Genomic DNA, 13,968 nt, shown 5'->3' with positions numbered 1-13,968 from the left:
CATATAGTGAGTTCAGATCCATCTGAAAACAGCTGTTGTTGGGTTCTGGAAGAGCTCCTTTTCTGGGGAAATCTTGCAAGAGGTCAGAGGAATGAAGAACTTCACCAACACCACCACTGTATTTAGTCTTGAGGCCACAACTGTTATCATTGCCCTTCTCTTCTATTCCCCATTCCAGTTTCCTGTCACCCTCAGCCAGGCTCCCTGCCTCCTTCTTCCTCTTAGGAAGAAGCATAATTTTACTTTGCTTCCTCTGCGCATGGGAAGCCCCTCAAGTGGGAACCCTGCCCCAGTCTAGCATTACCTGCCACTGGGTAGTGAGTTGGGCTAATTCTACATTAGGCAAGCTCCTTTGACCCTTTCCCAATGCTATGTTCTTTGACCTACATGTATCAGTAATATTTTGGCTTCCACCTTAATCTTTTAATTTTTTTTCTCAAATAATGAGAACCTAGGTAGGAAGAAGGACATTATTCCATGGGAGACCGTCTAAGACCACCCTTCCTCCACAAGGAATTAGGCTGCTGTAAATGTTTGCTCATGGTGTTGGTGATGTCTAATGAGGCAAATGCCTCTTGTAGTGTTCTTTCTATCCATAGACTGATCTGAGTTTCAATTCAGTGGGCTTGGTCCTGTCAGTGTTTAACTGTAACTCCAAGTAGGAAGAATGCCCTACCGTCTCTTGAGTGACACACTGTTCCTGTGTGTTCTCAAAGCTTCACAGAACATTCAGGGAGTTTGCCCTCTTAGTGTTTGTCATACGTTTTATTGCTCTCTCCTCTCCCTCAGACTCTGGTCCGGCATCAAAATGCAATGTGAGTGTCAGGCATCAGCCATACTTAAAGTAGTGTTTCTGCGAGCTCTGTCCAACTGTTTTCAGGCCAAATTTGTGCATCACAAAACTTTCTCCTCATAGGATGAAGTATTTCATAGGTAGTTATGTAGTCTTTTAGAGAAATTGGCCCTGTGAGTTCGTGCTTCTAGTTTTTCTGGTATGCACTAAATTCACATCTCCTGTCTGAATCCCGGGTAACCACAGGTATGCTTTACAGAGCTGCACATTACATTTTCTTAGAATTCTGACTGATACTTGATGATTGGCCAGTTTTAACCTGAAAGCATTTATGTCTATATGGAATGTAGCCCTAAATTGAGTCAAAGCAATTGGATGGAAAATACATGTTGCATGGCCAACTTGATTTCACGTAGTTTTTTCTCAGTAGTGAAATTTTCCATCACTTATTCTTTTCCTGCTTCTTGGCCCTCACCTCCCTTTTCCTTGTTGTTTTTGGCATTTTGTCTCCTAAGTTGTGCCTGAAATAAGCTTTTCACATATTGTTCTCATCTATAGCTTATATCTTATTTTCCAGTCAGCTCTATCTCAAGGAACATCGCAGGGTTAGAGAGATAACCTCTGTCTAATATGGGAACTAAGTAAGACTGCATTGTGGTAGAGAAATTGCCCGTTTTTTTCCCCCCCACCAGGATGGATCCATATCTCTTTAGAGATGAAATAAGGAACTGTTTCTTTTTGAAAAAGATTTAAATTTATATCAATGTCTTTGTATTCATTAGGATAAAATTTCCTAGGGACACTAACAAATAATTCCCACCTGTCAATGGCTTTTATGATCACTCACAAAAATGCCAATGTGAGGTGCGTGGCTTTTCTGGGTGATTCCTTCGTATGCCTTTGCAATGTCAAGTTCTTTGCTTCTAGCAGTGCTCCTTCTAGAAGGAAGAGTGTGGAGAAGAGAGAAGAGTTAAGATGTCTTATTGCGAAGCCTACAGCCGGTGGCTGTTCTTTATGCACACATTTCAACAAACAGAACTGTTTTGTGGCCTTAATAATTCAAGGTAAAACATCAAATTATAATTTGAGATAAAGTAACAAATTTAAGGTAAAAGAGCTACTGGAAAATAAATATCCAGTCAAATATTAACTGTATAGAAACATCCATAGAAGTTTCTATATTTGCCGTCTACTTCAACAAGGATTGGGAAATTTAGTCTTCCTGTGCCAGGGAGAGGGCCTAAGGCTGGTGAACAGACAGACAGTCTCTCCCACATCTCCTAAAACAAACAAACAAATGGAATATGTTTTGGACGTTATCTATAGCTAAAATAAAAAGATATGGATGTGCGCAAAGTAGTATTAGTAATTAGTGGGACAGACTTATTCCAGCTCTTTTGGGCCCCAGTAATACCAGAGTTTTATATTTGTGAGTTATAGAGCATGCAATTCATTCAATGATCAAGAAGTTCACAAAATAATTTGGTATACTTTGAATTCAATCCACTGTGTTGTGTACCTCTTACTTCTCTGAAGCCATAAACTTCCTCCAGGACAGAATGAACTACTCTCTCCTCTGAGCTGTCACAACACATTTTTTCTGTCTGTCAATGGAAGGTTGAAATAAACCCCAAGAATTCCACAGGAGCAGAAAGAGAAGGGGAGGGATGTTCATGGTTTCTTAGCTTTATAGAATCCCATGAAGAGGCAGGTTTAGCTTGCTGTTGCTGCTCCCAAACACCTCCCCTTGTTTTTTTTTTTTTTTTTTTTTAATAGAATCTTTGGAAGGAAGTAAACAGCACCCAGCTGATTCGGTGGTAGCAGAGAGAGGACTTGCAAGGGGAGAAAAACTTGATGTGACTTGATGCCCAGGGAGGTTGCATACAATGCTGATATGCACAGTATCCCCATTCTGGGGAGGAAGAGCCACCAGTCCCATTTGACTTTTTCCCAGGGACCTGAAGAGAGCCCTTAGGCAGGTCATCTATCAGGCAATCTTACTTTTCTCTCCTTTATACCTCTTTTATAATGCTTATAGTCTATTTTACTACAATTCATTCGCACCCTTCTTTCCAAGTGCATAGTGCATTTGTTTTTACCTTATTATTTATCATTTAGATGGCTCTAGCACCTAGTGAGGCTTATGGCACATAGCAAGGGTCATTAATGGTGAATATATTAATTTATTGATTAATGATTAAACTCTTTTCTAGACTACTTTAGTACTTCCTATAGACAGTATAAATTGTAACCAATCTAGTCAAAATTATGCCAAATAAACATTTTTGGGAGTATCTTATTTAGCTCTTCTCATGGGAACATGTTCTACCTATTACTTCTTCATAGTGGGTCATTTCTCACATTAACTGGCTGATTTAAGAGAAAAGCAGTAGGCTAGGAGTACAATCTGTTTTTATAGCTAATTCATGCTGAGGGTTACAAGGCAGAGGATAAAAGATGAAACCAGAGCGAAATGTGTTGATCTTACTGACTTAAACCAAGCCTACTGAATTTTTCACTTTCTAGTTTGACTAGACTAGCAGTGTATACTTTAGGGGGATGGGAGAATATCTGAAATTTACATCATTCCAGTTGTTTTTCTCGATGCAAAAATGAAGGCTAAAAAAACACCTCCACTCATTTTGAGGAGTTAAGGCAAGGATGATTGAACTGAAAAAATCTGCCAAAAGAGTGACTGGCTACGTTAAGTCCTCAGTCCTATTTTTGTCTCTGTTGTCAAGAAGTGAACACTGCAATCATTCCACCAGTCACATAGACCCACCTCCCGCAGGAGGAGACAGAATTCCTGCCCCACTGTTGATTTTATCACACACCTCCACGCTGTCTAGTGCTGTGGATACCTGTGATGGCTTTCGTTTGTGTTTGACAGATTTTTTTTTTTTTTGCCCATCTCTTGGCCTGAATCCTAGATTCTGGTTTTGTTTCCTGTCTGTAAAAGGTGCTTTGACCTTAGAGCTATTACTTGCTGCAATTCTTTTGAGTCTCTTGATCCTTGTTTTTGTTCTCAGCCTGGATGGTATCTTGAAGCCTCTGCTTTTGTCCAAGATAAAAGTGAGCTTTGAGAGAAAACATGTGGAATGTTTCATATACATGTTGATTGGAATAAACCATTATCTACTGAAAATACTGCATAATTTATTTTGCATGTGGAAACTCTTGAAGGTGTATACTTTAATCTTCCTCCAGTGCTGCCATATTCTATTTCCAAATTGTTTAATGAGCATTTGTAATGGAAGGACCTCATCAACAGTATGTTAGAGCAAAGGACATTGCTGTAATCTTGGGAGCTCAGCCCAGTCACCTCAGATGTATCCTATATTGCTCTCTATTAATTATTCATCGAAGCAAATTGCTCTCCAAGTATTGCCTATTCTCCCTGTCCTTCCCGTTGTCTTGATTACTGCCCTTTTTCAGGCTTGGATTCTCGTTTGCTGGGCTACAAAACCAGCCTCATATTTGGCTTTCCTTCCTCATTTATGTATTCTTTTGCAAGAATCTAGAATTACCCTTTTTAAAACACAAAGAAATCATCTTCCTTTCATGAAGAATCATGAGGTAATGGAGAGTCTTTGGAAAGACACAAACCTAGGTTCCAGTCGTAGATCTGCCATCCACTAGTTATATGTTAGATTTTTTTTTCCACTTGTTTCTGCATTTGTGGATCAATAAAATGAGCCTAACAATACTTATCTCAAAGAAGTTTAATGTGGATTAAACAGGTAACACATGTATCCAGCACAGTGCCTGTCCCATAGTAGACATTCAGAAACAATTATGACTTTATACTTTTCTTTAAAATGTCAGTGGTTACCTATCATGTAAAAGATAAAAATTCACACTCTTTGGAGTAGACTGTATCTTCTCTCTGAATCTGCCCCAAACTACCCTTTTAGCTTTACCTCTTATACTTTCTCTTTCCCTATATATTCCAGTCAAACTAAATAAATCACTATTGCTGAACACAGTATTTTTTTTCCCATAATTTCCTGACTTTTTAAGACTATTCCCTGCATCTCGAAAGTTCTCACTCCTTTCTCCCTGATTGGTTTATATTTGTTCTTCAAGATCCACCCTAACGTCCCTTCTCTGTGAAAAAAAAAGAAAAAAATAAAGGACAAAGTAATCCAGCTAATATTATAACAAGTAAAAGTAAAAGTGAAAGTTAAACATAGAACAAAAACAAATCCAGTACTTTTCCTGGATGAACAAAGCCAATGTCTATTATAATGTTATTATTTGAATAACAAATTTGCTAAGGAAATCTTCCAGAAAGTCTTATAGTTTTTATTTGAGAAGTGCAGAGGGCTGGTTTTTCTTTCTTTTGAGTGACATACAGAGTGTTCATTTGAAATGCTCCCTAAAATATTTGAATTTAACATACTCAGCTAGGTGGCTCCAAGACATCTGACCATGCTACAGAGTTTGACCGGAGAGGGAGCAAAGAGGATGTAAGCATTAAATTCTAAAACATAACAAACATAACCAACAAAGTTTTCTAAATTAAAACATTGCTTACAATACAGTGTTTCTTCTTATTCAAATAAATCAACTCCCTAATCCTGCAAGCTGGACGCCTTTCTTAGTCATCAGGTGTACCATTTAGATCTTCCCTAAATGGGGGCAATATTCCAAATTAAGGCATGGTTCCCATAGGTTTCTAAATTTGGTTCTATTGGACTTAGATTGACATTCCCAGCCTAATCTATCATTATGGAAGTTATGGATGTTTTATAATAAATTTATATAGCCAACTCTAAATTATAGCAAAATCCTTTTTTGGCTTAAAATTTCAATTTGAGAAGGTAAAATATTAAAAGTATGACACTTCAGTCATTCAAATGATCAAATGAGATATATTAAAATGCTTCACCAATGCTTTTTCCTTTTTCTTTTCTGTTTTCTTCTTCTCTCTCTCTCCCTTCCTCCTGTCCTCCCTTCTCTCCCTCCCTCTTCCCATCTCCCTTTTCCTTTCCCTTCCCCCCACCTCTTTCTGTCTTTTTCTTTTTGTCCTGTTTTCAGATTCAAAGTAAAGGAGTCACTGAGAACTACATACCAAGTCAAATGTTGACTGTAGAGAAATATCCATAGAAGTTTCTGTATTTTGTCTCTATTTTTTGTAGGAAGGTTTCATTTGGGTTAGGCATATAGTAAGATATGAAATTTTGCTATTAGGATGATACCGTTTTAGCTTCAAGATATTGTTCTCAACAAAAAGGGTAGAATCATTTCTGTGACTGGTAATTTTTGTTCTATAGATGTTTTTATCCTGGTCTTGAAAAAATTCTATAGCTATATAAAAATAATTTATATTGATGGAATTTTAAACCACCTTTTACTATATTTTTCCCTCACAAATTTTATAAATTCTTATTTCCAGCAATAAACTGTCAAAGATTCCTACTGGTATAATACAGCCCATGTTTGCGCACAGAAACAAAGAAACTTGAACTTTATTCGACGTAGGCTAAATGGGTGAATATTCAATTTTTATGAGACATCATTATTCACATTTTCATCTCCATTGATTTGTAGCTTTCCGGAATAAGGATATTGGAAAGTACTTCAAAATCAACTTGAGAAAAGTAAATTGTAAAAAACATTTTTGATTTTTAGCCACGCATATTGTTTACTGCATTACTTTATTATCACAACAGAACATAGCCTGTGAACTGAAAATCAGATTGTTCAGTTGGATCAAATTTTTTAAAAAGTAGATATCACTAGCTCTAATTATATTCTGTGAATGATCTAATGAAACAATCACATCGTAACAGAAAATGACAATAGGCTGGGCATGGAGGCTCATGCCTGTAATCCCAGCACATTGAAAGGCTAAGGCAGGTGTATTACTTGAGGTCAGAAGTTGAGACCAGCCTGGGTGACATGGTGAAACCCTGTGTCTACTAAAAATACAAAAAAAAGCTGGGGGTGGTGGTGTGTGCCTGTAGTCCCAGCTACTTGGGAGACTAAGCCAGGAGAATCACTTGAACCCGGAAGGTGAAGGTCGCAGTGAGCCAAGATCACACAGTTGCACTCCAGCCTGGGCAATAGAGTGAGACTGCATTTCCAAAACAAGAGAAAGAAAAAAAAGAAAAGAAAAGAAAAGAAAAAGTAACAATAAAAAGAAAAATTATCTTTTCAAGTATTTTACATTACATTATTTTGAATCTACGCAACCAGGTTGCCTATTTTTTTTTTTTTTTTTTTTTTGGTCAAAATAAAGAGGTTGCTTGTTTTGATCTCTGTCCAAAATCAAATGGTTTTTGGCATTTTGTCAAGAGAAGAACCAGCAGCATTTATTGTGTGACTGGTGAGTGTATTAGACGGTGGCACTTCTTGCTCCTCACAGTCTTGAAGGACTGGACTCTGATTGATGTGACAGTCCTTAGAAGCTACTTGGGAGCTACTTGGGAGGCTGAGGCAGCGGGATCACTTGAGCCCAGGTGGTCAAGGTTGCAGTGAGCCATGATCACACCATTGCACTCCAGCCTAGGCAAGCCTGTCTTAAAACAAAACAAAACACAAAACAAACAAAGAAAACCTTGGAGAATTGCTTTAACTTTGAAAACTGGGAGGCGTTAGGAAAGGGCATTTTAGATAGAGAGTAGAGTGTAAGCAAAGGCTGGAGGTAGTGAAGCCTTGGAATTGTACAAGATAAGGTCAGTAATCCAGTGTGACTCAAAGTAGGAAGGATACCCAAAGGTGAGTAATGAGAGTTATCCCATGAAGGTTACACGGGGAGGGTTTTGAAGCCCAGAGGGAGACATTTGTACTTCCTTTTATGTGTCATGGGACATGACGTGGCCAAATCTGTGTTTCAGAAGATGTTGTTTGTGGCTGTTCAGAGTATAGATTAAAGAAAAGAGACTGGAAAGACAAAGAACATGTCATGTGAATTGGTAAACCATGGAAGTCTATACTAGGACAGAGATACTTAAAAAACACCAGTGATGTGCCAACCACAGACACTGATTGTAGAAGAATGGCTGACAGAATTTGGTGATGGAATGAGTTAGGAGAGAGAGAAAACTGGTGCTGCTGCTGCTTATTATCATTATTATTATTATCACTGGATTCCCAAGTTTCTGTTACAAGGTGACCTGATAAAGTATGGAATAAAGCATAAAGTGGAACTGATTTAAACTCTGTCCCATGAAAACTCAAGAATAATTCTGTTTATACCTGATGTGTATATTGCCCCTTACCATTCATTGCTGTGTGCCTGATGACTGGGCCAGTTCATAGTGAGATTATCCATACATTAACCATATTTCATTATGATGTGTGAGTGACTGACTATCGAATAAGATACAAAGCACAGGTGCGCAGGGAGATAGAGCTGTATAGGCTATCCAGGAATATGCACACTCTTGATTTTTCGGCTCTCTGTACATCAGCTCTTCTGTGGAGTCTTGTTTTTCTGCTTAGGTGACATTTAGGACCATTGTAGACTTCAGTGATTTAGGAAATGCCTTCTGGTCAGTGGGTGGCAGTGTTGCACAGAAGAAGGAGAATAGGTTGTAATTGGAAGACTTGTGAGCTATCCCTGGCACTGTGACTGTCCCTTAATTCCCAGGTTCCCAACCGTGGATTATAAAATCATCTTCAGAATCACCTGCGGCTTTCTTTTAAATATAGATTCCCGTATCCTACCCTTTGGAGATTTGATTCAGTCATTTTTATTTTTGTCTTGCTTATACCCCAAAATAGGGGTATGTGTATGTTGTTTTTTAACATGCTAGATAATTTTGAGAGTTACCTTAAGGTAGGAACTAGTAACTTAATTTTTCTGAGTCTCAGCTTTCTTAGGATTGCTATGAATGTTAAATGAGAAAATATGTCTAGGTTTTATGAACTTTAACTCACAATAAAGTACATGTTGTTAATTAGATTACTTCTTAAAATAACTTTTCTATCCCTTTTTAAAAGACTTCAATTTCTCATTGAACATGAGATCATATACTTGTTTGATTTTGTGCCTTGTGATAGCAGAGAGAAAAAAGATGAATCCTGTCCAAACTAATACATAAAATATAGTATTCATTAGATAATAGTTTTAGATATTAAAGAGATGGTAGACAGAAGAGTCTTTTTTGAATTATTTATTTTTAAATCTTAGGAATAAATGCAAGTTTTTAAAAGTAGCAAGGACATGTAAACATAAATTGCTTCTATATATTTTAATTAAAAAATCCACATTTATTATTAATACTAATAATTTAACTTACAAATATATTCTGACTCCCTGGTTTTAAGAGCAATAGCTTAAGTTAAATACACAGTTCATCTCTTCCAAAGTCAAAAACAATAAAACAAACAAAATAACACCTACAAGCAATAGTAGCAATGGTGATTTTGAAACATATGCTTTGAGTTAATGGGAGGGACTTCAATAGCTCAATACAAACTATATAATATGCAGCGTAGATGTCAGTTGACCTTGACTCTTAACAGTATGTTGTAATCCGTTTCTTAGCCTTTAGTCACAGCTTCTGTGTAACCAGAGTTACCTGGCCTTCCAGTTCTGAGGGGCTTTCTAATACACAGCTCCACTGTTTTTTATGACAGTACCACAGTGTCTTCTTCCTTCTACGGTCTCTCAGTTTTTGTCTTGCTTATGTTTCTTCAACTCTGCGCCTGGACAAGTTTCATGTTAATACATTCTGAGTCATTTGTTCTCCCTTGGCCTGTCAAGACACCCAAAAAAGGCCAAGTTGTTCACCCAGGGAGCCATACTGGCACATTCCTTTTGTACTTGATTCTACCTTTTAGTTCTCTTCAGCCAGGGGACCAGTCACTTTAGACTATTAGCCTGAAGGTCATTTAGAAGATTTTTGTAAATATCTGATTTGAGGAACCTGGGATAAGAGTCCTTTTCCATAAGAGTATATATGACTTTTTGTGCTTCATCAAAACATGTGGGGGTTGGCGCTTTAATCTTCTTAGCTGTAGATTCTCGAGTGCGGAAGTCAATATTGATCTAAAAAGAAATCCTTGTTAGTTAATATATACTTCTTATTTATTGCAAATTTTATGATGTTACTGTGTTTTTTGAAGGACCTCAGAAAGCGATTTTAAGGCTCCATTTAAATCAATTCAAATATCTCTTAAATGCCTTTCCAGAATCAGCTCTCTACTAGATGTGAAAGAGATAAGAAATATTGCTAAAATGACTTTGTTTCAAGTTTGCTCACAATGTAGTTGGGAGATGCAGAAGAAGCAGACATGAAAAATTTAAATATCCACATAAGATGATTCATATATCACAAAGAATGATATGGGCATTTAAGATTTACAGGAGGAGAAGGCTCTTTTTGCTGCTATTTTCTGCTTGGATCAAGAATATTTATCTGGGACCACTGTTAATTCGAAATACTTTTGCTGCTGCAATTGTATACATTATGCTAATCTTTATTTTCTTATCCAAAACGAGAGCACTCATTAAGAACTTCCTGACACGGAGTTCTTGTCAATTATGACATCCTTACCCTTTTCCTCACCCTCATCATGGCAGCTGGCTTTGTAAAATCAGTCTTTTCATTCTACTGTGCTGAAATCTTCACCAATATAGAAAATTAGATTCTCATTGCACTGAACTATGTTTACATGACTAAGTATATAGAAGTAAAATTATATACCCCGAAAGGATTTTATCTTGTTGTATATATTAAATGTTATTTCTGCATTTAGGGTTTTTTACAGAGAAACCGACGATGGTAAGCTTAATACTCACTTGTTTAGCAGCATCTGAATGCACAAATGCTTTATATATCTTTTCTGCTTTGCAGTGCAAAAGATCAGACTCTGTTTTCTTATAGTCTTCACAAGCCAGCCAGAACTCAATATTTTCCTCACTGAATTCAGACTTTAGGAAACTTCCAAAGACATCTTGACCAGCTAAAAAGAAAGTGGATGGGGGATGGGGGGAGATAATTAAATTGAATGAACCAACAAATGAATAATTTGAGGAAGAAATGTGTAAGAAAAATACAATAGCATCCTATTCATACAAAGTAAGAGATGGCTACTGCTGAATAGCTGTGCCATAGTTTGTAGAGATGAGAAGGCATTTGAAATTCCTTCATTCATAAAAGAGGAATCTGGGGCCAGATAAACTGGTTCACAGTCACATTGCTGCTTAATAGTGGCTACTGAACTATGCTTCGCTTCTATCTGCTATTTGAATTGAAATTCTGTTCCACTGAATATAAAACCATTTTTTATATGTGCCAAATCTTAGCCAGAGTAGAGAGTATACTAGGGAAGCAAACACTGACAAAATGCTTTCACATCACATTAATAATTAGTAAATATAATTTCTCCATCTAATTCATAGTAGCCAGAAAATGTTAGGCCTATATATGATCTGTAGGCCTGATGTACTGATTATGTTTGCTAGTGTTTACTGAGACTTTTGTATTGCACTATTTATGGTCCATATCTATGCCATCTATTCGTTTAGCTGAATTATAAACCAAGTCAGTGGAGCTAGAGTGAACAACTTGATTCCCAAGTGAGGCTCCTTAGGGTATCTGTGGGGTGAAAATAATAATCTCACTCTTTAGAGATAGAGACGGCGCTGCTCATCTACACCTCTGAAAAAGGTCATAATCTCAGTAGAATTTTAATGCCTAAAGCAAGGGGAAAGAAAGCTGATTTCATTCTTTACCTTATCTCATCAGAAAATCTCCACAAGACTGTTCGTGCTTAAAAATCCTTCTATCATATTTATGTTATAACAACTATCATGTTATAATAATGCAGTTATTTATGTTATCTCAACCACCTTCAGGGCAGTAAGAGACTGTCTTTGATTTTGAATACTTGGTACCTCTACAGTGTCCTCTATGTAAGGGTGAGATGAATGATGATGTATGAAAGATAAGATAATTAATTGAATGAATGAATCATTCTTGTTACATACAAGTGTACAAAAATACATTCTTTAGGCAGATGTCAAAATGGCAATGTACATGTTAAAATATTGGGCTTAGTTTTAAAAGCTTTACATATCAGAATCCCAGCACAATGTTTAATTTTATCTCTATAATGATCTTTGAAAACACCTAATTGTCTTAGCAAATTTGTCTAAAAGGATTTGGCAAAGTTGAGTGCTAAGTCAGCATAATTAAGAGGCATACTATGCTGAAGTTATCAGTAACCACAGACAAACTAGAATGCAACTTTTTGCTTACTATCCTGTATAGTATCCAGAATACTATATTTAGTGAAGCCAGAATGTTGAGCTGAACCCAGAAACATTCAGTAGTTATACTTACTTTGGTTGGCAAGAAGTTTTTCCAGAGATTGAGACCATTGCATTACTTCGGCAGCAGAAAGTCTACGGGGGACAAAATTTACATACATTAGCAAACTTTTTAAATGTAAGCCCAAATGAAATAAAAATGGCTGTTACATTTTGATAACTTCACAAACTAAAACTAGTTCTAATAAATACATTAAAATTTATTCACAAAAAACAAATCTTCCCTTAGACTTACTATAGTTATGAAAATAACTGCCAATAAAATATGAAAAAATTCCAAGTAGATAAAACCCAATATGTTTGCACACACATTTGTATTCAATTTACATTGGTACTGATATAGTCTAAATTTGTTTGACATGTTTCTTAAAAGAAATGAAGTCTGCTGTGCACAGTATTTACCCCTTGCTGGGAGATAGAGACAATGCATAGGTTGCTGTTGTAAATGATCATGATAGTTCATTGTATTCATGTACTTACATGTCCTTGGACTTGGAAGATTTCATTCCAGATTCCAGATGTGGGATCACAGATCTCAGGTATGCTTTCATATCCATTCCACTACAAAAGACATAAAAGTGAATATTCATATTTCTTCAGAATTCATTTTATTTGTCAGAAGACATAGAATAAATTTCTATAAGGAATAAGGCAATACTAAAAATTATTGATACAACATTTTGCTATATTCAAATAGAGCTCATTTTTATGAGTCAATGTCAAGAAAAACTACCCAATTTAATGCCATATCAAGTTTATTTTTTTATTATAACTGAATATTACTTATTACTCACAACAGGCAATTAATCCCTCTGATCAGGGCTAATCTAAATGCTCACATTCTCTTCCATTCATTCTCAATCCTTCTGCCATTAAAGATAACCTGTTAAAACTCACAAGTGAGACTCTGAACAAACTTACAAAGTCTTCGGCCTCCTTTTTTGCACTTTGTCGTCTAAAAGTGAATGAGTGGTTCCTTTCGATTCCTTTGGGTTAGCGGAGAAGAACATTCCTGGCATTTTGTCTAACTTTGGAGTGGAGATGGCTGCTGCTCGCATGGTGCTCTTAGCAAATATGCGCTAGTCAACGTCTCTGCTGCTTTATATAGTAAAATGCAGACAGGCACTTGTGTTTAAGGGAGTCTGTTTATCAAGTGATATTACCACAGACACTGGAAGTTCCCCCTTTCTTGGTGTGCTGTGACGTGTATCTTGAAAAAAAATAAGCATACAGTGATGTCTTGTGGTTGAAACTTAACCAAACGAGAACAGGTCACTTGATTAGAAAGAAAGAAAATTAAACACACAGAACTACACACACATGTCACATGTCTAAAACATTAACAGCATCATCTTTGGTTCTGGAGGATATTTGTTTCTTTTAAAAGTTGCATGTTTCAGTAAACTGTTTCATTTGGTATATTAATTTATCACATAGAAACTCACATAGAAATCCATCACATAGAGTTGTATCTTACTTAATGATTTGGATACTCCTTGACTATAAAATTCATCTGATCAAAATACTTTAAGAGTTCTTTTCTTCTCAGGAAGCAGTGCAAAGTAAACAAATAATTTTTGTTTAATTATTTTTGCACATATCTGAAAGGAAGGAGAGTTATGAGAGGCTATTTTCACGTTTTCCCACTCCCATTCTCATCCCTTATTTCCATGGCAGGAAATTTCCATGTTAGTATTTTCCATGGTGTATGCTAGATATCCTACTGGTGATACATAAGATGATTTTAAAGGCTACATGGCTTTTAATATTATTATTTATTAAGAATCTGATTAGTATATCAACGTTTGATTTTTGCATATTACTGTTTAGGAAAAGATTAAAGTTTCATTAAAACAAATTAAAAAAATAAATATTGGCTGGGCGCAGT

General features: G+C 36.4%; 1 protein-coding gene and 1 long non-coding RNA gene across 2 annotated transcripts in view; one reads left to right on the top strand and one right to left on the bottom strand.

Annotated features, from left to right (window-relative positions):
* LOC135272306 (uncharacterized) overlaps positions 1 to 13,968 on the top strand; it is a 191,933-nt gene that overhangs the window by 82,634 nt on the left and 95,331 nt on the right. The gene's annotated exons all lie outside the window — the stretch shown is intronic.
* RGS1 (regulator of G protein signaling 1) lies at positions 8,902 to 13,197 on the bottom strand. The gene is made up of 5 exons (XM_012444682.3): positions 13,002 to 13,197; positions 12,561 to 12,641; positions 12,094 to 12,155; positions 10,548 to 10,711; positions 8,902 to 9,794 (listed from the first exon to the last, which is right to left on the bottom strand). The coding sequence occupies exons 1-5, from the start codon at positions 13,136 to 13,138 to the stop codon at positions 9,609 to 9,611; spliced, it is 630 nt and encodes a 209-aa protein (XP_012300105.2). The 5' UTR covers positions 13,139 to 13,197; the 3' UTR covers positions 8,902 to 9,608.

The sequence above is a fragment of the Aotus nancymaae genome, unplaced genomic scaffold (assembly GCF_030222135.1).
Source record: "Aotus nancymaae isolate 86718 unplaced genomic scaffold, 86718_ANA_hifiasm-v0.15.2.pri h1tg000108l, whole genome shotgun sequence".
In the NCBI taxonomy this organism is placed as follows: domain Eukaryota; kingdom Metazoa; phylum Chordata; class Mammalia; order Primates; family Aotidae; genus Aotus; species Aotus nancymaae.
The sequence above is the reverse complement of the archived record's forward strand: the minus strand, read 5'-3'. Positions and strand labels throughout refer to the sequence as shown.

Bases quoted from the DNA above. Each gene is read 5' to 3' on its own strand.
- RGS1 (XM_012444682.3), bottom strand. From the start codon at position 13,138: ATGCGAGCAGCAGCCATCTCCACTCCAAAGTTAGACAAAATGCCAGGA. The intron at 12,642-13,001 runs GTAAGTTTGTTC...TGTCTTTTGTAG, and splicing joins AAAAGGAGGCCGAAGACTTT to TGGAATGGATATGAAAGCAT. The intron at 10,712-12,093 runs GTAAGTATAACT...CTTTCTTTTTAG, and splicing joins AAAACTTCTTGCCAACCAAA to CTGGTCAAGATGTCTTTGGA.